The 21,160-nt window shown below is 41.3% G+C and overlaps 2 protein-coding genes across 3 annotated transcripts in view; both read right to left on the bottom strand.

The window, feature by feature from the left end:
• Positions 1-21,160, bottom strand: part of phf14 (PHD finger protein 14) — a 141,065-nt gene that overhangs the window by 28,934 nt on the left and 90,971 nt on the right. For both annotated transcript variants that reach the window (XM_082521162.1, XM_082521163.1), the window contains exon 17: positions 15,931-16,048. In XM_082521162.1, the coding sequence (XP_082377288.1) occupies positions 15,931-16,048 (118 nt within the window). The remainder of the gene's footprint in view (positions 1-15,930; positions 16,049-21,160) is intronic.
• LOC309698606 (uncharacterized protein) overlaps positions 1-21,160 on the bottom strand; it is a 379,790-nt gene that overhangs the window by 306,360 nt on the left and 52,270 nt on the right. The window lies entirely within an intron of this gene.

Raw genomic sequence — 21,160 nt, 5'->3', positions numbered from 1 at the left:
TTTAAGACAAAAATATACCTAATATATGATTGGTTTGATAAGTGGAAATTTAAAACTCTGAAGTTCATTGTGCATATTTATGGAAAGAACATATTGTTTCTGAGTCCACAGTGCCATTAGAATATAGCATCATTTCTTTTGAGCCATCAGGGACATGAGGGAATGCTACCTTAATGAAGACTCTGTGCTGTTTCTCAGTGTCTGCTATATTGTTTACAGACATACAATACTAAGGGCTCTAAAAAGTGGCCTCATGTATGCTTTCTAGCATGAAGGTTATTAGAATAGAATAAGGTCCAGAGAATTGTACTGCCTGGGCCACCAGGGAACTTGACAACAATTACACACTTCTGTTTACTCCACAAATTGGCCTCAGAGAGGGGCATGGGCATCTGTAGCGCCTAGTTAAAGTGATTGAGGTGACCCCAAACCATTGATTTTTTCCTTTGTCTTCAGCATCAAGCCTGGCCACCCTTGATCATTCGTCTGTACTCTGAGCAGGCTAGTTTAGCAGTCATTTCTTGCTTTTAGATCACATTAAACTGTGGTTAAACTTCAGCTGCTTCAAAGACACAACAATTACTGATGATGTTATCAGACCTTAAAAAAATATTCTTGAGTAAAAGCCTCAAGTGTTATTAAGTGCACTTCTGTAATAACATTAGAATTAAGCTTGAATACAGATAAGAAAACATGGAGAGCCACAAATTCAAATCACACTCAAAGACTGATCTTCATTTCATAAATGCATCAACGATAGTGATCACCTGAAAATTCTTTCAGAAAATAAAACATGGTAATTGTTAGATTTTTCCAGTAAGACACCCACTGAAAGAAGAACTGACGAAAAAACTCTTCCTAAAGCCTCTGTCTAAATACCAGACCAGCTGATGAGTAATGATGCCTATTTTTCTTTCAATTTACTTTATATAGTAAAATCACCAGAGTGTAACACTTCATTAAGTTAATTAGGGTAACTTAATTATAGTCTTTCATGGGTCAACCATGAAGCTTCTGATTGATGGCACAGCCTGTAAAGGTAATCTTCTTGTGAATTGAAAAAAAATTTCATTAGCTGTAAGAAAAACGCATCAAAAAATTCTGAACGCTTAAGGCACACTAAGCATATAAACAGCCAGTAGTCCAAATCAGCAAACACTAGCATTAAATACCTAACTGCTATATTGCCATAAAGAGCTGGATACTCTTGAGGTCATAACAGAACTTCAAATACAAATTATTTACTAAGCAGTAGGAGGCCATTGGCTGTGGAGGAAGTGAAGAAAATGAAACTTTTAGGCTATAATTTCAGCAGTTGCAATCCTTTTGATGAAAACAAGACTAAGTGCAGCAAAAGGAGTGCATCCCACACAAGTTCACAGTTGAGTACTTTAAACACTGTCTGAAGAACTTTAAGAGCTTTTGGCAATTCAAACCTTTTATCCAAATCTTATGGTCTGATTCACCACATTACGGAGTATGCCAAGCAGTGCTGCAAGGGTGTAAATAAAGTCTTAAACAAGTGCCCCTTTGGCATGGTAACAGGGTTGAATTGAACACCATCCGTATATTATGAGTAGACTGTCCCTTTATTACTGAAATCAATTTTGTGAGCGCCTGGGGCATTAGCAGGACGGATGTAGGCTTGGTCAGAGTGAGGTTTATCTAAGCTAAGCAGGCTGAGAAAAACACAGCATCTATAATATCCTCAAGGCTATCCAACAAAGCCTTTTTTCCCCCTGTTGCACAACAGAAACATGTGTGCAATGGCACCAGCAGTGTTCCAGTAACACTCTAAACCAGGAGCTGTAATTACTATAACTTTAAAATAATTCATCAACACCAAGCAAATCAAAGGGACATATCAACAAAAAAGATGTTGGTTACAAATCAGAATGAAACTTATTTTCTGTGACCTTGAGCAAGAAACAAAGCAAAACTCTTACAGTAACAAAAAGACTAATCTCGCAGTTTGTTTATGGAAGAAATGATAGCACCAATATTAACTTTGTTGTACAAGTGTAGACAAAGTCCTTTCTAACAAATAAAAACACATACAAGACTGAGATTTTTAGAAAGAAAGTTAGAAAGACAATTCTTTGTATGATAAAACTATTTTACCAGCAATGTACAGTAGTATGAAAAAGACTTTTCCTCTTTCCTGATTTCCTATTTTGTATAGGTTTGTCACACATAAATATTTCAGTCAGAGTCAGAGAGACTTTATTCATCCCCAAAGGGCAATTAAGATAGATACCTTGCCAACCGTACATACAATACACAAACATCATATTGCGGAGACAGGTCAGGCTAGGTAGCACTGGCCGGTCGAGCGCACGAGCAGCGACCCGGAACCGAAACAATGGAAAATGCATGATAGATCATCGATATCTATTATGGGGGGAAAAAAATCCAAACCTACATGGTAGAGCAGGGCGATATGGCCAAAAATATTTATCACGATATATATTTGAAAATTGCGATAACGATATAACTGACGATATAATTGATGCAAGACAAAATACAAAATGCAACTCCACAACTTTAATAGCGCAAAAAACCCATCCATTTATTTTCACTTAAACAAGCAGCTGTTTTTTTATGTGCATTAAAGCTATATAAAAATTTAACAGTGCAAATGCAAATTCCTTGCTGACAGTTTAACCAAAGGGCATTTCCAGTAGAAATGTGCTGACATATCCTGAGCATAACCATGTATAATATCCACTAAAGTTAAAAAGAGGTGCGTTGCAACATTAAACTGCCGTGTGCCAAATAAAAAAGTCAAATACGTATTTTTCGGACCATAAGGTGCACGGTATTATAAGGCACATTAAGCGAAACAAAGCAGTCAGATAGATCAAACTTTATTCAACTCATACTTCTTGCTTCCTCCACTTCTGTACCATTGATTCATTAATGCTGTATTCTATCACAGCTGATCTATCCCCATGTTGTCACAGTATTTTAATGACTAACTTCGTATTGTGGATGGATTATCTCAGTTGTTCTCCTGACTGAAGGTTGGTTCGTTTACAGCATCCTGCCTTGCAATTGCATTTGTCTCTAACCATCGGGAGCCCTCACGTTAACTTTTATTGAGTGGAAAAGTGTTAGCGTTTATCCTGCAGCTTCAATGTTTATGTTATGCTAACATAGCTGTGTCGGTAGCGATCATGTAGCACATCATTATAAAGCAGCTAACCCAACTTCAGTAACCCTACAAAACATCACTGCTGTTTAGTTTCCTGTCTTCATTTAAGTTGGAAGTGACAGCACAGCTGTACATTTGAATTTTTTTCAGAAATCTGTCAGTCAGAACATGGTATATCTGCTTAGGTAACTAGCGAAATTAGCGAGTTAACTTCCGCTAACTTCCTGCTAACTTCTAACTCCGTTAAATGTGATACATTCTGTTTTCATGGATGCCTGGATGTTAAACTTAATTATTACACCTGGTAAAGCTGCAATGCTGATCATTTTTATTAAAGATGAAAGAATTTAGACAGTTTTTAACTCTCTCAGTGTGCCGCAGTGTTTGTTTGACTTTGGGACTTTGGGATCTGAAGCAGATGGAGTTTTGGACCCAGATTACTCCCAGATTTACGAGCACCTTAGTCCGAGAAATCCAGTAATAATGACGGCCCGCTTGCATGTTCTACAAAAAAATGTGCTTTAGTGGGTATCTGATGGACAAACACCAAACCAGTGCCACACCACTGAAGTTGCACTATTTTCACAAACCAATTCTGGTTCATCCGTTTCATTCAACAACCTGCTTTCCCCCTTCTCATTCTCCGTTGCCGCTATTTTGGCCATGTGCGTATGAAAACAAATGCACTGCGCATGCGCATTTTACCCATATTCTAGCACGATATTTTATTTTCTTATCGTTGCCTAACATTATACCGGTATTACCGTGAACGGCATAATATGGCCCAGCCCTACTACATGGCCCTGTGCAGTTCCTCTAGCCACACCCAAGCCTGCTTACTGCCACACCTGTTCTCAATCAAGAAATCACTTAAATAGGACCTGCCTGACAAAGTTGCGTAGACTAAAAGATTCTCAAAAGCCAGACATCATGTCACAATCCAAGAAAATTCAGGAATAAATGAGAAACAAAGTAAATAAGATTTCACAGTATGGAAAAGGTTATAAAGCCATTTCTAAAGCTGTGTGACTCCAGTGAACCACAGTGAGAGCCATTATCCACAAATCGCAAAAACATAGAACAATGGTGAACCTTCCCAGGTGTGGCCAGCTGAACAAAATTACCCCAAGAGCGCAGCGACGACTCATCCAAGAGTTCACAAAAGGCCTCAGAACACCATCCAACGAACTGCAGGCCTCTGTCGCCTCAGTCAGTGTTCATGACTCCACCATAAGAAAGAGACTGGGCAAAAATGGCCTGCATAGCAGAGTCTCAAGATGAAAACCATTCCAGCCGGACTTTATTCAGACGACGCACTCAATGACTATAACGGATGGACCATGGTGGGGTATTCCAACCCATTTATTCACAAGTTACCACAGACATATCGTAAGAGCTGTTCGCCTTCCAGCTAGATGCTAATTTAAAGATGGATGGAAAACAATAACTTTCTCATTAACTTTTTCTTGTGAGCAAACAGTAGCAGCTCGATCTTCCTTCCCAGATGTTGCCCGTTCCGAATTTCAAAATAAGAGTCTAATGAACATTATAAGGTATAATTCGTTCAGGGATATAAGAAAGGAATAATTGGAATAATATCAAATAGAACAAGTAATCTGGGTCATTTACACTCCCACCAAATCATTAGTATTCCAAATATCATAACTTCATAAACATAGGAAGAGAGAACACAAATAATTTCCTAATACAAAGAATGACCAACCAACAGAAGCCTAGTATGCAAGGAATGAACTAGTCATTTTCCAACAATAAGACTAGTTTTTGAACTGGCCGTTCAAGCACTGACCGCTTGGTGAGACGTTCACCAATTTTGCCAGGTTTCCTGTCCCCTAGACATAGCTTTACTCTCCTAACCAGTCCATCTCTGTCCATTGTAGTTTCTACGACTCTGCCCAACCTCCATTCATTTCTGGGCAAGTCTTCATCCTTCATTATGACTATATCCCCGATCTGTAGGTTTCTCTTTGGGGTTTGCCAGCATTGTCTGAAGGCAATGTTGGCCAAATACTCTTTCTGCCAACGGCTCCAGAACTGCTCGGCCAAATATTGTAAGTGGCACCATGTCTTTCTCACGTACATATCTTCCCTTATGAACTTGCTGGGGGGAGGAAGGGCAATGGTAGGCTTCAGGGTAAGTAAGTGGTTTGGTGTCAGTGGCTCACGACTGTTGGGATCGTGTAGGTTTTCGACAGTGAGAGGACGACTCTTAACTATGGTCATTGCTTCATAGAAGAATGCTTGGAGGGAAGCATCAGGTAGGTTTTTAGGTGAGAGTGCAAGGGTCGCGTTGAGAACACTCCTGACTGTTCTAATTTGACGCTCCCACACTCCACCAACATGACTTGAACCAGCAGCATTTAGGATGAAGTCACACTGCTTCTTAGAAAGGAAGTTAGTCAGTTTATCACCATCTAGTTCCATGAGGGCTTCCTGCAGTTCATTCTTGGCTCCTAAGAAATTACTGCCTTGGTCAGATTTGATCTGGGGCACGGCTCCAGTTATAGCAATGAAGCAGCGCAGTCCAATTATGAATGTGTCTGTAGATAGGTCCTCCAGCATTTCAATAATAGGAGAAGCAGGTGAAAAGGAGACTGTATCGTTTTCACACACTATGTCCTTGCTTGCTATAGAAGGGTCCAAAGCAATCCATTCCACAGTAGGTAAAGGGTGGAGATGAATTTACTCGCTCTGGAGGGAAATTGGCCATTTTCTGTTCTTCTGTCCGTCTCTGAAGCTTTCGACAAACTACACATTGGCGAAGATAAGATGCAACCGTCCTACCAATTCCTGATATCCAGTAACCCCTTGTCCTGATCATACTGAGAGTCATCCCCTTGCCTTGATGCTTGACTTCTTCATGACAGTATGCTATGATCATCCTTGTAACATGATGTTTCTTTGGAATGATGGTAGGGTGTTTGACTGAGAGAGGAAGACTTGAATCACAGAGTCTACCTCCAACCTTAATCACACCATCGCTGTCCAAGAAGGGGTTGAGGTGATGTAGCTTGTTATGAGGTGGCAGCTGACAACCTTTCTTCAAAAGCTGCACTTTCTCCGAGTATGTTTGTCTCTGCAGATTTTGATAATGAGGCACTCTGCTTCTTCTCTTTCCTGCACTGCAGAGAGACCATTTGACTTATCCTTGTTGATCCTTTGAAGAATGCCAGCCACTGCACAAACGGCACAAGTCCAGGACGAGAACTTTGTCAGCCAATAGGTAAGAAAATCTTGTTCTACGGTTTCCGTGTTTAGAGTCCGTGTTTCCTAAACTTCTGGATCTCCGACTGACAGTTCCCGGAGCCACCTCTTCCGAGAGGTCAATTCCCCTTTACCATAGAAATGCAGGGCCGGTAAACCAGTTCGATGATATTAGCTCATTGACAAAACAACCTCTAGAAGCACGATCCACAGGATTCTGGTCGGTAGGGACGCATCTCCATTGCCTTTGATGCGTGTAGAGATGTATCTTCTGGATACGGATGGCTACAAACGTGTGAAAACGTCGAGCCACGTTATTGATGTGCCCTAGTACAACCTTTGAATCAGTCCAAAAATGCTCTTCAATGTCCGCATATCCAAATTCTTCCTTCAAAACATTGCTGGGTTTCATAGAGATGACTGCAGCCCTCAACTCTTATCTTGGGATTGTGGTGACCTTTGTTGGGCCACACAAGATTTGGCCATGACTAGTGCACAGAGAATGTCTCCTTCTTCATTGCTAAGCCTCAGATATGAACACTGTCCATAACCGGTTGGACGGTGATGTAACTCATGTTTGATAACCTTTTCGAAGTGTGCTGGTGCGGAACTTCGGGGTATATTTATTTCTCCAAGTTGTTGAGGTCATTTTTCCATTTCTCCCACCATGGGCGAAGTTCATTGGTTAGAGGGTCATCCCAACCTGTTCCATGACAGCACATCTGCTGCAGCACTTCCTTTCCAATGAACAAAAAGGGGGCTACGAGACCCAAGGGATCGTACAGGGATGCAACAATGGACAATATGCCTCGACGCGTTGCGGGCTGTTCCTTAAGATTGGTGCTGATCTTCAGGCAGTCTGATTCAACCACCCAGGGCACAAAGTCTTCTGGCTTCTTCTGCCAACTTAATAGTCTTCTCTGAGCTGTCTGTACTTATGACTCCATCGTCAACATAGAAATTTCTCAGAATGAACTGAGAGCTTAATGGGTATCGGTCTTTATTTTCTGTTGCCAAATGCTTCAATCCGTAGTTCGCACAACCAAGCGATGAGGCTGCGCCAAAGATATGCACACTCATCTTGGGGCTGTGCACCGAGATCTCCTTTCTTCCACCAAAGAAGTGCAGGTAATACTGGTCCGACTTCCTCACATGAAATTGGTGAAACATTTTCTCTATGTTGCACATCAATGCAGTGGAGTGCAACCGGAAGCGAAAGAGTACGACGTTGAGATTGTTCATCAGGTCAGGATCAGTGAGCAGAAGATCATCCAGACTGGTTCCCTGGTACTTGGCAGAGCAGTCGAACACCACACACAGTTTGCCTGGGTTCTTGTCATGGAATACACCGTGATGAGGTATGTACCATTTTTCGCCCTCCTTCCCATCATCGTGGACTTCCTCTGCATCACCCTTTTTTTATGACCTCCTCCATGAACTTGACATACTGTTACAGTGGGGCAAAAAAGTATTTAGTCAGCCACTGATTGTGCAAGTTCCCCCACCTAAAATGATGACAGAGGTCAGTAATTTGCACCAGAGGTACACTTCAACTGTGAGAGACAGAATGTGGAAAAAAAAATCCATGAATTCACATGGTAGGATTTGTAAAGAATTTATTCGTAAATCAGGGTGGAAAATAAGTATTTGGTCACCTCAAACATGGAAAATCTCTGGCTCTCACAGACCTGTAACGTCTTCTGTAAGAAGCTTTTCTGTCCCCCACTCGTTACCTGTATGAATGGCACCTGTTTGAACTCATCATCTGTATAAAAGACACCTGTCCACAGCCTCAAACAGTCAGACTCCAAACTCCGCCATGGCCAAGACCAAAGAGCTTTCGAAGGACACCAGGAAAAGTATTGTAGACCTGCACCAGACTGGGAAGAGTGAATCTACAATAGGCAAGCAGCTTGGTGTGAAAAATCAACTGTGGGAGCAATCATCAGAAAATGGAAGACATACAAGACCACTGATAATCTCCCACGATCTGGGGCTCCACGCAAGATCTCATCCCGTGGGGTCAAAATGATCATGAGAACGGTGAGCAAAGATCCCAGAACCACACGGGGGGACCTGGTGAATGACCTGCAGAGAGCTGGGACCAAAGTAACAAAGGTCACCATCAGTAACACACTACAACGGCAGGGAATCAAATCCCGCAGTGCCAGACGTGTTCCGCTGCTGAAGCCAGTGCATGTCCAGGCCCGTCTGAAGTTTGCCAGAGAGCACATGGATGATACAGCAGAGGATTGGGAGAATGTCATGTGGTCAGATGAAACCAAAGTAGAACTTTTTTGGTATAAACTTAACTCGTCGTGTTTGGAGGAAGAAGAATACTGAGTTGCATCCCAAGAACACCATACCTACTGTGAAGCATGGGGGTGGAAACATCATGCTATGGGGCTGTTTTTCTGCCAAGGGGACAGGACGACTGATCCGTGTTAAGGACAGAATGAATGGGGCCATGTATCGTGAGATTTTGAGCCAAAACCTCCTTCCATCAGTGAGAACTTTGAAGATGAAACGAGGCTGGGTCTTCCAACATGACAATGATCCAAAACACACCGCCCGGGCAACAAAGGAGTGGCTCCGTAAGAAGCATTTGAAAGTCCTGGAGTGGCCTAGCCAGTCTCCAGACCTCAACCCCATAGAAAATCTGTGGCGGGAGTTGAAAGTCCGTGTTGCTCGGCGACAGCCCCAAAACATCACTGCTCTCGAGAAGATCTGCATGGAGGAATGGGCCAAAATACCAGCTACTGTGTGTGCAAACCTGGTAAAGACCTATAGTAAACGTTTGACCTCTGTTATTGCCAACAAAAGTTATGTTACAAAGTATTGAGTTGTATTTTTGTTATTGACCAAATACTTATTTTCCACCCTGATTTACGAATAAATTCTTTACAAATCCTACCATGTGGATTCATGGATTTTTTTTCCACATTCTGTCTCTCACAGTTGAAGTGTACCTCTGGTGCAAATTACTGACCTCTGTCATCATTTTAGGTGGGGGAACTTGCACAATCGGTGGCTGACTAAATACTTTTTTGCCCCACTGTATGTTGCTTTTGCTTAGCAACATAAAGGTCTTGATGATTCCCAAGACTTCTGGGAAAATACTACGTGGACTGACAAGGCACAAGTTAGACTTTTGGCATTAAAGTAACACAGCATTTCAGAAAAGGAACATCATGCCAACAGTAAAATATGGTGACGGTAGTGTGATGGTGTGGGGCTGTTTTGCTGCCCAAGACCTAAAAGAATTTCTGTAGTAAATGGAACCACAAATTCTGGCGTCTCCCAAAATGTCCTGAAGAGAACATAGGCCATCTGTTTCTGACCTCAAGCTGAAGTGCACTTGGGTTTTGCAGCAGGAAAATGACCTAAAATACACCAGCAAGTCCACCTCTGAATGGCTTAAGAAAAACAAAATAAAGACTTTGGAGTGGCCTAGTCAAAGGAGATCTGCAAATTGTTAATAGTTTGTATTAACCCCCTAAGAAAACTCTAATATTTTTAACACTGAGGCAAGGACAGTAAACAATGGCCCAGTCAAAGTCTAGACCTCAACTTGATTAAAATGCTGTGGAAGGAAATTATCACAGCTGCGAATGCCCTCAAACATCAATGTTGTAAAGAACAGTATAGCAAAATTTCTCTACAACAATGTAAGACGCTGATAAAGCCATACAGAAAATACTTATTGCTAGTAAAGGTGGTTCCACATACTATTGCATCATAAGGTGTACCTAGTTTGTTTTTTGTTTTTTTACAGACGCTGCTTCTCCCATCCACTCACAAATTGCTGCTCATATTGAAAGCGGGATGGAGGGTGGGTGAATAACTTTTTACACCGGTTTTTGTACCAGACTGTCAAGCAGAGGGGTTGCCTAACCCCCTATATCTTGCTCATCTAGCTGAATCTCGACTGCACTGATCAGGTAATATTCTGCACTTAATGCTGGCATTTAAGAATCATTTTCCCCCCACAGGCAAAAATAGTGCATGACTTGGCATTTTAAAGCAGATAATAAAACTTTCCTTAAATACAGCTCTCATCTCAGAGTGCTTTTTAGCTGCCCTTAGTGGAGTCAATTATCTCCCCACACTTGCTATTACTGAGACACTCTGAGCACCTTGCGCCTGAAAAGGTCTGTACACCATACTTTCGCAAAAATGTCACATTCTTAAATGCCTCTCAAATGTAGACCCTGCAATATCAGAAATGGCACACACGTGGTTTCTTTCATCCATTTGTTGCTTAACCAAGCCTCTTCACCGGGCCCGATGAATTCAAAGTGAATAGTAAAAATCCTTCAAAATCAGAAACCACGTAGCCTGTTGTATATTGATGAGTTACTTTCCAAAGCAGAAATGAACAGATTGTTATGAACAATGCTTTGAACAGATGCTAAATACAAGTGTTCTTTCCATGCTAACATAATAGAGGAAAGAACGCTCATATTACTTTTTCATATCAGTACTTTTGTTACCATGAAATGCAGCCCTGCTATTAGCCTAGAGGTTCTCCTATTTGATTGTTCTAAACTAACCGTTAGTTAGTTTATGTCTTCTTTATAATCAGCATGTTGTGGTTGGGGATAGCATTGAAAAATGTTAAAACAACAGAGATACATTAGCTTCTGAAAAATGACTAATCTAGGCAAAAAAAGGTAACTGAAGAAAAGAAAACTTTCATTTCATATACACTGAGTCTTTTGACAATCAATTTAGCTTTGCTCATACAATATGAAACTCTCTGAAATTCTGCTTTTGATTATTTTGACTTACTGTCTAAATAATTAGGATGAAATGATTCAACCTCTCACTGATCATTCAAATCTAACCCTAACCCCACACAGAAGTTTGGCTCTCAACTGTCATTTCTGTCTAAAGAAATCATCTGCAGTTAAGAATAGAATTATGTCTTAATTCACAAGGCTGATCATCAAATCAGCTTGGTATTTTATTTCACTTAATCACTCTAATTTAGCTCTTCTTAATGCTAGACAGTCTATTTCAGTAAATTTATTTTGTATACGAGTGTTTTTAGACCGTAGTAACTGCAGTGGCTTTAAAAGTAAAGGTAATTAAGAGGCAAGAATTGTATCACTTTTTTTCCCCAAGTAGAAGTACTTCAGGTGTTGGAAACAGGACTGGTTGTTGTAAAGAATTATTTTGGATGGAACCAGAATCATGTTAGTATCACTGATATTATCGGTAATTAAAAAGTGCTTTCTATTCTTGCTGATCACGCCTACTGCTTTTGCACGATAAGCCCAATTCATCCATACACAAACACTCAACAAAACCTTTTTCTATGGAGTGTAGTAGGAGTAAGTTGATGGATTAATTGTGTGTCTTGTGTGTGAGATTCAGTGTTTCCACTATGGCCTTTATAATTCCCTACCTCTGCAACAGAATCATTAAGGAAGTATTTGCTCCATAGAAAAGTTTAGTAGAAATCCATGGTAGATTTGAAAGATATGAAAATTCAGATGTAGTTATTAATTAGTTCGAGAGGCTGTCAAACATATGCAATGCAATATTATTCCGTACAAACAAACAACTAGACAAAATCTAAACCAAAATATGTGGGATAATCTCATTGTGATAATTCATAAATGTATATTAAACATATACAAACTTAGTATAGAAAATAAGGAAATTTGTGTTTCAATTCAATTCAATTCAATTCAATTTTATTTATATAGCGCCAAATCACAACAAAAGTCGCCTCAAGGCGCTTCATGTTTGGTTGATGTTTGTTCTAACAATTCTTCTTGGTAATGCATTTTATATTTCGTTAGTTGTTTCCCATGAAATGGTGCCACATTTTTCAGGAAAATGCATTTGTGGGTTGAAGAGCAGGGTTGATCATGTGAGTTGCACCCATTAAACGCCATGCCATGCTTGGAAAAAATTCTCTTGAGTTTCTCTGATAAACTGCTACATAAGGAATGACAGTGTTCTTCCGTTTGTCATTCTGTTTCTCCCTACTTGGTGTGACCCTCTTTCCTGTGCATCTTTTCCAATTTGATAATGGCCCAGTTGGAATAACAACATGTTTTGAGATCTTTCTTTAAAAGGGTGTGCTCCTTTTCCTTCCCTTTTGCCTTACAGGAAACTTTATCTGCCTGGTGTTGGAGGGTCCTGATTATACCAGTCTTGTGTTCCAGAGGGTGGTGGAAATCAAAGAGCAGGTACTGGTCTGCCTTTGTGGACTTCAATACACTTCAATGTTTAGACCCTCATCCTTTTTAATGTGCACAGTGCAGTCCAGAAACAGCTATTATCCTTCATTTCTTCCCTGGTGAACTGTTTCTATCCACTGAGTTGATCTGAAAATTGATGGTGACCCGGGTGTCATCCACATATCACCAACAGCTTTACTTTCTCCATGTAAAAGTTAAGTACTATAGAAAAAACACCATTAACTATGGCACAATTTAAAGGGAAATAAACAGGCTTTCCAAACATATAAGATTTACTGTGATTTACAACAAAAAAAAATAATCGACAAACACAATTTCCTTACCCTTCTGCTAACTTTATCTTTAGGATGTACCTGATTTTACTTCAAGTGGAAGAATAGAGGTTTCACTGAACTATCCCGACAGTGAGTAGGGAAGCAGGAGTTCTCATGCTGATGTTTATAACTATAAATGACTCTAACCCTGACAACGCACAGATGACAAAGGGACCGCTCAATGATGAAAATCATACTGTATAAATGATTAATTAATATGAGAGCGACTTTTTTAAATGTATGAAAGAATGGCCTATAATCAGTATTCTGCATGAGTAAATGGTAAATGGTAAATGGCCTGTATTTATATAGCGCCTTTCTAGTCCCCAGGGACCCCAAAGCACTTTACACATCCAGTCATTCACCCATTCACGCACACATTCACACACTGGTGATGGCAGCTACATTGTAGCCACAGCCACCCTGGGGCGCACTGACAGAGGCGAGGCTGCCGGACACAGGCGCCACCGGGCCCTCTGACCACCACCAGTAGGCAACGGGTGAAGTGTCTTGCCCAAGGACACAACGACCGAGATTGTCCAAGCCGGGGCTCGAACCGGCAACCTTCCGATTACAAGGCAAACTCCCAACTCTTGAGCCACGATCGCCCCAGTTGAGTAAGTTATCAACAGTTTTTCAATCTGCATATACTTGAATATTAATTAATTAATTTGATATACCTTTATTAGTCCCACAAAGGGAAATTTCATAAGGCTGCTGACCTATTGCACGCATTGGCGGCGCCATCTTACCCTCCGACCATACATACATTACACAAAACATCACATGGGGAAGACAGGTTAGAGAGGTATAACAATGAAAAATGCACCACATGAGGAAAGATAAGGTGAAAACTCCCCCCAGACTGAGCTCCAACAGGGAGATCAGTTTGAGAACAGAAAAAAAACACCTCTGCACATGAAAAAACTCTTAATACACCAAAGAAACACATGACAAGCAACAGGGGTGGGTAAAGGGTGAGAGACAGCCGATTTAGACAGTACATCCGGGGCTGCGTGCGCTGGTCTCCTTGATCCACCGTCAGCATCGGAAGGGAATAAGCGTCGAAGGCGTTTGGAAAGGGAGGGGAGAGTGAGAGTGTGCATATCAGTGTATATGTATGTGTGTGCGTGTCCAGAGTTCAGCTGAGACAGTGTCCTTCGCCCTGCCAGGCTAAGTAAACAGTCTTCCAGCCAACCCAGGTGGCCTTGCATGGAATGGGAAGGAACAGACTAAACACAGTCGTTATCAGGGTGTTGTTGTTCAGCTCCAGCCTTGAGACCGCAGCTGGCGCCAAAGGGGTCTCCGCATGAAGTGATGGTGCTTTTTACTTTAGTGCGAACAGCTCATATGAATTTCAAAGCAGTTCTACAGTCCAACACTGGTCTCTCAATCTCCCGTTGGAGAGCCGCGAGCTTCGCCATACTTGCGTTCTTTGATGTTGTCATTTCTTGTGCTCGAGGAGCCGATTCTGAGAACTCACGACAGTGTGCCTCCCCGAGATGTCATCCAATTTGCACCCAGAGATGTTATTCTGAGCTAGCCCTTCCGAGATGTAATCCAGTCTGCAGTCAGAGATCTTATTCTGAGTATTCACAGCAGCCGTAGCCTCTCCAAGATCTTATCCGTGCTGCACTCAATGAGCCCATTTTGAGAAACTCACGCCTCTTCCCATCGTTTCAATCCCAGCGGGCAGCCTTGTGGGGGTTTGAACAGCTGGTTCAGCTTTCTTAATTCTTCGATAAGTCAGGGCCAAGCCAGCTCCGATCAGCCAGAACCCTGTTACCATGGTTCCGAATAAGTAGATATCTTCAGCACTCAGGCTCACCCAAGCCCAAACTTCTCGTTGAGAAAGGGTGTCAATTGCATTTAGGGACCAGTTGATCCAATCCATAATTCCTCTTTTAGGTTTTAGAGAACAGACTGTGAGAGAATGTTCCAGGGAAAAGTAATACAAAAAACACAAGACTAGACAAGGACATAAGAAGCTAAGGGAGAGGAGGAGGAGAGGAGAAAAGTGTGACCGCCTTCGTCAAGAGCAACAGCAGAATGAATATAATAACAATATTTAATAATGTTACTACAAAAAGCATCAACAACAGCACGGATTCAAACTATATTCACTGCTTTCTATATCCATTTAATTGCAACCTGTCAGCATTTTTAATCATAACACTTCAGCAAATTTCTTTGCCATCCTAGTCATTCAGGAAAAATCTGGATTTCGGTGGGTACTGTGACTTTGGACAACCCACTTCACCACCTAGGTTGTGATTGCCCTGCTAAATAATAACGATAAATGGACTGGTTCTTATATAGCACTTTTCTATTCTGAGCATTCAAAGTGCTTTACACAACTTGCCTCATTCACCAATTCACACGAGCACTTATTTCTGTGAATGTGTGTATATATACACACATTCATACTCTGATGGATGCATCGGAGAGCAACAATTTCTTGCCCCAGGAAATTTGGCATGCAGACTGGATCATACGGTGAACAAAAACCAAACCTTCCGATTAGCAGGTGAGCTGCTTTACCGCCTGAGCTACAGCCATAACACCCTGCTACACTGGCTGAATGTGCTAGAATATGAAATGTGAATCATTGAGTAATTTATGTATTGGTTCTTAAAAACATAAACACAGAAGGTCTAAACAACAATTTAAAAATAACATTGATAAACTAGTATTCACCAGCTTACAAACACTTTTACTTTGTATTTAAAATGTCAAAGTAAAAGCACATTTTTGGTTTTGTTTTTTGGAATTATTTAGTTTGATGTGAATTTTTTAACTGGGGCAGTGATTTAAAGGAAATCATTTAAGAATATTATAATGGAAGTCACACTTTAGTGGAAGAACTGCCACTTACTTGTAGATAAATGTTTTATTTTATGAGTTTTTATGTTACAGTCAAAAAGAAGTAGTAGTTAAAATGAAGTTATAGTACCTCTGAACTGTAATTAACAACAGTCCTCAAGTTTCTTTCTGAGTTATACACATAGACTGTATGCACACTCACTTTAGATGAGGATGTGTCACACTCCTGGCAGATCCAGCCATATCCTGTCTGCTTGGGTGATTTCTTCAGTGGAGGGTCCAGACACCCAAAGTGATAGCAGAGTCGACACTCATCACACCTGAGATGCAGACAAAGGGGGGGCACACGTTATGTCCCAGACACTTAAAGCCTGAGTAGTCCTTTAATGATGAGGCCAGTTCAACAGTGATGGATGATGACAAGGCAGGTGTCAGTGAGTGAACTTTGTTAATGTATTCCAAATATCCTCTAATCACTCCATTCCCTTGACCTTACACAATCATTGTCTGCCCAGTGGTTCATATCAGTGTTCAGATAAATACAGGCCTTGGTAGTGCCAGTAGTGCCTATAAAATCCTAAGGAGCTGGAATATAAGCCCTCTGGTGAAGCAAAAGGGGTCAAATAACTTTTAGAGTATGTTTCACAGAGAAGACATATATTCAATTGCAGCTTTTCAAACCAAAACTGAAATAAACAATCAAATTAATAGTTGATTTATGAACATAAGAACCTTTCCTGGAGTGTGAACACCTCCGAGCTGCTGAAAAAGGCCCAACAGAGACTGTACTTCCTGAGAATTCTCAGGAGGAATAACATCACACAGAGACTGCTGGTGTCCTTCTACAGAGCCACCATTGAGAGTGTTCTAACTTACTGCATATGCATCTGGTACACTAGCTGCACAGGGGCTCAGAGGAAAGCACTCCAAGGGATCATTAACACCGCCCAAAAGATCACTGGCTGCCCTCTCCCCACACTGGAAGTTCTACACAACGCCCACTGTTTTAAAAAGGCCCAAAACATCATAAAAGACACCTCACATCCTGGCCACTCCCTGTTCGAACTGTTGCCCTCAGGCAGACGGTACAGGGCAATCAGAGCAAGGACTAATAGACTCAAACACAGCTGTTATCCAACTGCAATAACACATCTGAATACTACAAAAAAATGTCCATCACGCCACTCTTGTGTTAATCTATGCACGGTCTGAAGCATGTGTGTGGGAATGTATGTGAATGTTTTACTGTTATATCTTATTAGTATTTTAAGTATTCTATCTATTTTATTTATTGAATTTTATTGTTTTATTTATATTTTGATATTGCTAGGGATGATGCAATGATCGGGGACCATTCTTAATTTCGTTGTTCTCATGACAATGACAATAAAGTTTCTGATCGGATTCTGATATTTCTTTCTTTTTTAGAAAATTAAATGTTCACATGCATAGAAATCTTGGGTTAGAATCACAGTGAAATTAATTTAGCATACAGATTGTAAAGTGGTAACATGGTTCTGTTCAAATTATAGAGATACAGCAACTTAAACTACAAAACCTCATTAATTAATTTAGTTTCCTTAACCAGTAGTTAACTGGGCAGCACAACGGTACAAAGGTTACCACTGTTGCCTCATAGCAAGGGGGTTATGCACTCACATCTGGTGGCCATCTTGGACCTTTCTGTGTAGAATTTGTGTGTTCTGCCTGTGCTTACGCGAGTTCTCTCCTGTATCCTAGCTTCTTCCTACAGTTCAGAGACAATGAATGTAAACTTGAAAGATTGTAACAGGGCTAACAGACAGACAGACTGGCAACCTGTCCAGGATGAAACCCATCCCTTTGCCCTTTGACAGCTTGGATAGGCTACAGCTGGGGAGCGGAGGGGCTGGGCAATGCTGTGTAGACTCTTTCCTCACATAGCTAATCACCATTAAGTCACCATTATTGGTAGCTTACTAGCTAAACCCTGTAGATGTTTGAGACAGAGGTGTGGTCTCTGGCTCCACTGCAGGGGAGGGGTGATGCAGCGGGCTCGAGGGGCAATGCTGTGCAGGCTGGCAGGGCAGCTGTGTACAATGTGGTAATCAACTAGGTTTGGGCGGTATAAACAGTATACAGTAGAAACGATATGAATCTGGCCAAAGATAGAGATTTTGACTATACCGCTCTACCGCGATAGTGCATGTTTATGAGGTCATCAAGCTGTTCCTGTTTTGGTCGAAAGCATCGCAGCGGCTACAAGCTAGCATGGAGCTTACAGGTGGGGAGGAGGAGGGAGTGCTCATAAAGAAGACCAGTGCGACGTCGGTGATATGGACCTGGTTTGGGTTTAAGCTGTCAGAAGTTGAGCAGAAAAATATCATCTGCAAATTATGCCAGGTGACAGTAATAGCGAAGAGAGGGAATACAAGTAATTGGTTTTATAACCTCAAAATGAAACACGTTTTGGAATATGAGGAAAACCAAAAACTGCGCCTTCCACAAATGCCCAGTCATTCAAGTGGAAAGAAAAAAGGTGGCCCTACACACCAGCAGACTGATATTTTTTCCAAGCCTTTTCTAAAGGCACATTTTACACTTTATTTTAAACAGTTTAGAATTTTGTGTTTTACTGATTTTTTTTATTCAAAAATCTTTGTGCATTTATCTTCATTTTTATTTGTTATTTAAGAGTTTTGTGTTAAATTGTTTGGAAAAAGATCTGTTACATCTTAAAAAAATATTTGATAAGTTTTGTAATTTTTAATATGTAAAAGATTAAGATTAAAAAAAATTTAAGAAAGGTTTTGCACAATAAGTGTTCTTAAAATGGCATGCTATACTGTTCAGTCATTTTGACATATGTATACAGAAGAAAAGAATATATCGCAATATATGTCATTGCTGCACATGCTTCAAATTATACCGCAGTATGGATTTTAGGCCATATCGCCCTACAGCCCTACAATCAAGACACCCATCATGATGAAGTGCTTCTAGAGGCACATTAAGACCCTGCTGCCACCCAAACTGGACCCACTCCAGTTCACCAATCAACAGATGATACCATTGCCACCACCCTACATCTGGGCTCTCATCCACCTGGATAATAAAGCCTGGAGAATAACCTTCTCTTAAACATCAGCAAATCCAAGGAGCACAAAGCAGGCGAGAAATTACGAGGCACTATATGTGGTGCGCCAGTGGAGAGAGCAGACAATTTCAGATACCTGGGTGTTCACATCACACAGGACCTTTCGTGATCCTGTCACATTAACACTCTGGTGAAGAAAGCCCGGCAGCATCTCTTCTTCCTCAGATGACTCAGAGACTTCCACCTACCTCTGAAGGTGCTCAAGAACTCTACTCATGCACCATCCAGAGCATCCTGACGGGAAATATCTGCACCTGGTATGGGAACAGCACCAAGCAGGATAGATGATCTCTCCAAGGATTGGTGCACTCTGCCGAATGCATCATTTGCTCAGTGCTTCCTGACCTGCAGTCTATTTACACCAAGTGGTGCATGAAAGACTTCTCCCATAACAACAAGGTAGTCTTCGCACTGTTGAGGTCAGGGAAGCGCTTCCACTCACTTAAGGGCAACACACAGAGAATGAGGAGGAGCTTCTTCCTCCAGGCTATATGGGCCCTGAACCAGGTGTAGGACTGGACTCTAAATATGTCTATACACCATCGCAAAATAATGTACGCCTGATCTGGGGCCTGTTCTTCGTACGTCGCTCACTACATCCAAGATCACATGACACATCCAAGACCAAACCATCGCGCTAACCGTGAGCTCGCTAATCCGGTTCCCCGAACACACCTGCTGTTGACGATTAGTACAGCTGGACGCAGTAATGTGACATCACTGGGTGTCGTAAAAGGGGCTACGCATCGATAGTAGAAACATTGATCGGCAACCCGCTGATTGGTCGGCGAAAATGTCGAAGGGGCGTGCACGGTATTTTCCGGCAGCAGAGCAAGAACTCATGAGTGCGGGATTTCAGGAGTTTCAGAGTTTAATTAAAACGCAAGAGAACACTGCAAAGGCTGCAAAAGCAAGGAGAGAGGGCTGGCAGAAAGTTGCTGACAAATCAAACTCGTAGGTAATTCAATAATAATAATAATAATAATAATAGATTGGATTTATATAGCGCTTTCCAAGGCACCCAAAGCGCTTTACGATACCACTATTCATTCACTCCCACATTCACACACTGGTGGAGGCAGCTACGGTTGTAGCCAGGCTGCCATATCGCGCCATCGGCCCCTCTGGCCAACACCAGTAGGCGGTAGGGTAGATCTATCATATGACACTATATTGTCCAATATCATATGGCATTATATTATATTATAATATGTTATATTATATCCCCTTTCACATTAGAGCCACAACAGGACCCACAAGAACATGGGAACAAGTAAAAGTGGAATACAGGAGTATTCTACAGAATGGTAATATTTATCTCTTAGATTGCTTTTCGTCTCTTGGCAAGGTAATACTGGCCTGTAATACTCTGTTAGTTTGTTCATAACAGCAACCAAGAAAAGGGCAGAAGAAAAAAAGACAGGTGGTGGTCCTGCACCCCCTCGTCAACAAGTTGGTTAAGTAAATAATACCCTCACGGGAAAATCGATATCTCTCTATGAGCACACTGTCGCGCTGAGCTAAAGGATCCTGTCTGTCCCGCAATATACGCTGAGTTCTGAAAACTCTCCTTATCAATCTTGCACCTTCCGCAATGGGTTGGTCGCGTATACGGACAGGACATGGCTGCGACAGACTTCCCAAATCCACCTTCGCTTTTATAGCCGTGGTCTCTCATCTTGATTACACGAAGTAATTTACAATTACTACTCTGAAATATGAATTACATCTGTAATAATCACATACATGTAATAGAATGTTAATAGTACATTTCCCTTTTTTAGGAAATGACCTGTATGTATCTGTGTGACATCAATAAAAGGATCAAGTGCTGCATTATCTTCAGTTACATTGATGTTATTTATTTATGGTGAAACAGTGGTGGAATATCGCTGTTGCTTTCGTATAAATGAAGCGGACATACCTGCGTGGCCGCGATCTAATCCTGTTTACATAAAGTAAACCTGCTCCCGAGCAGGTTTACGCTTACGGCTCTGTTGCTATGACAGCAAGTCCCGGATGAGCTTCGGGGAACCGACTGATCCAGGATCACGCGAAATCGTCAACAATCTAATCCAGCTAACTTACTTAGCGAGGTACGAAGAACAGGCCCCAGGTTTCTCTCATATCACATCACTGTACATGCACTTAATAAAACAATTTAATTCAATAATATACTCAATAACTGTTTTTGACTATTCACTGTCAATCTGCACACTGCTGATTTGCATACCTTTTTAATTTTGATTTTTAACTTTAATGTTATACTTGATTTTTAATTTCAGTTTATTCTTGT

The sequence above is a fragment of the Aulonocara stuartgranti genome, assembly GCF_965226115.1.
Source record: "Aulonocara stuartgranti genome assembly, chromosome: 22".
In the NCBI taxonomy this organism is placed as follows: Eukaryota; Metazoa; Chordata; class Actinopteri; order Cichliformes; family Cichlidae; genus Aulonocara; species Aulonocara stuartgranti.
The sequence above is the reverse complement of the archived record's forward strand: the minus strand, read 5'-3'. Positions and strand labels throughout refer to the sequence as shown.